General features: G+C 42.2%; 1 protein-coding gene across 1 annotated transcript in view; it reads right to left on the bottom strand.

The window, feature by feature from the left end:
- The window catches only part of Irak3 (interleukin 1 receptor associated kinase 3), a 56,969-nt gene that overhangs the window by 26,443 nt on the left and 28,324 nt on the right, over positions 1-2,202 (bottom strand). Inside the window, exon 6 of the mRNA XM_021205605.2 lies at positions 1,367-1,431. Coding sequence (XP_021061264.1) covers positions 1,367-1,431 — 65 coding nt within the window. The remainder of the gene's footprint in view (positions 1-1,366; positions 1,432-2,202) is intronic.

Raw genomic sequence — 2,202 nt, 5'->3', positions numbered from 1 at the left:
ATTTCTGAGTTCGAGGCCAGCCTGGTCTACAAAGTGAGTTCCAGGACAGCCAGGGCTATACAGAGAAACCCTGTCTCAAAAAAACAAAAAACAAAAAAAACAAAAAAAAAAACCAAAAACAAAAACAAAAGATAGCATAGCTGTTACTGCATTCTTGAGTCAAGAAAGATTAGAGATTTAAGCCTCTCAATAGAAGGCAGGTCAGTGACACACAGAACATCTGGGCAAACCATGCGCTCGCTGCCTGTTGCTTGAAAGGAGAAAACACTAAGAAATCAAACCGTGAGTGTGAGGGTGATCTAGACATCTGTCTCTCCATTGATTGCCAGGGTTAATCCAGCTGATCTGGCTGGCTGGGGGAGGGGGGGTCCCCTTCCTCTGGAGCAAAGGAGCACAGGTCAAGGGTGTATGAGCAGCTGTGCTCCCCTGCTAGAACCGCCAAACATGCTCTCGAGAACCCAATATGTTCTTGCACACTCGGAACACACCTCCAAGAATATATTTTTAAAAGCTGGCAACAAGGTTGCCTTTGGAAAAAAATCAGCTAGGTAGTGAGAGAAAACACTCTCTAAGTTTACCTTTTCGGACATCTCAGATTTTGAAATGTCTGAATCTTACCTTCAGAAACCAGTAAAGCTTGAATGTAAAAAAAAAAAATCTATTTTTACAATTTCTGGATTGAGAGTTTAATTGGCTATTAATATTAGCATCTAATATTCTAGTCTCTGGTGCTGGCTATGAGAGGGACCGGATACAGCATAATGTCTGCTTTCCCTATTTCCCTTTCTACCCCTACATCACATATCAAAAGCACTAGGAAAAAGAATTCTTTTGTGAAGGGCAATGAGCTTCACGGCGTTAGAGTCCTTCCATGAGGAAGGCTGCACAGCTGCACTTATGAATTTATGTAAAACAGAAGCCATCTAAATTTGTCTCCCAGGACTCCCAGACCATGAAAGAATTCCCAGGAAAATCATATGCACATCAAAAGCCCCTGGTTTCTTTGTCTAAAACTCTCTTTCTGAAGAGAACCACTCTGTTGAAAAGCTGTCTCAGCGGAGACTTCTCTGAGGGAGGGGAAGCGCTGTGGTGCTAAGAATGACCATTCGGCCATGTTAGTCACACAGGATTTCACCTAACTTCTTGTGACATTTTCTTGTTTCAATATGTCCAAGTGAATCGCGGAAGGGCTCCATTCCATGATTCCATTCCATCCCAAAATACGTTTTAAAATGCATTTTAAGGAGTACACCAAAGCAGATGTCAAAACTGTATTCGATGTTCTAATATCCAACCCACACTAATTGAATGCTAGCCGTGCCAATCCTGAGCTCTGAGACCCCCAAGATGAACCAAGCACACTCACAGGAGTAAAACGTCCAGTTCTGATAAAAATCTCTTCCAGTGCTTCTTAAGTTGCATTTTTTTCTCCTAAATGTCACACAAGAAAGAAAAAGGAAACAATTTAAGAGATGGCTCTCTACTTCTGGGAATCTTTGTCTAGGAGTTTCTCTTTTTTGATGTAGAGTTGCGCCCCACCCCTGTAACCCCATCCCACCCCCCAGGAATCGTTAGCATCCATCAGATTTTCAAAAATGTTTTAAACTCCTAAACAAGACTTACAACCATTACTCTCCATTTGAATGTTTCCCTGAAATATGCCACATTGTGATTGCCATATTCAAACTCACCAGTTTCACATTTATGGAAATTCAAAAACATTATGCATTCACAGAAACTATCACATCTATAGAAACTACTCACTGATCTCGCAGGAAAAAAAAATGTTATGCTACCTATGTTCTTTGCAAACTACCACCATTTTAGCACTCAGGAGTCGGCTCATTTGCACACACATCCATTCAAACTTATTTTTGCATTAATTCTGAAAAGATGTGTGCCTACTATGCAAGGAAGTTGTAAGTTCTTACTGTCAAGATTCAAATCTAGACAAATGGCACAGGGCTGTAATCTCACCGCTCAGGAGGCAGGTATGTTTCTGTGAGTTTGAGGCCAGCCTGGGTCTACACAGTAAGACCCTGTCTAAAATTAATAATAATAGTAATAAATCCAAGCCGGGCATGGTGGCGCACGCCTTTAGTCCCATCACTCGGGAGGCAGAGGCAGGCGGATTTCTGAGTTCGAGGCCAGCCTGGTCTACAGAGTGAGTTCTAGGACAGCCAGGGCTACACAGAGAAACCC

Source organism: Mus pahari, chromosome 9 (assembly GCF_900095145.1).
Source record: "Mus pahari chromosome 9, PAHARI_EIJ_v1.1, whole genome shotgun sequence".
Lineage (NCBI taxonomy): Eukaryota > Metazoa > Chordata > Mammalia > Rodentia > Muridae > Mus > Mus pahari.
The sequence above is the reverse complement of the archived record's forward strand: the minus strand, read 5'-3'. Positions and strand labels throughout refer to the sequence as shown.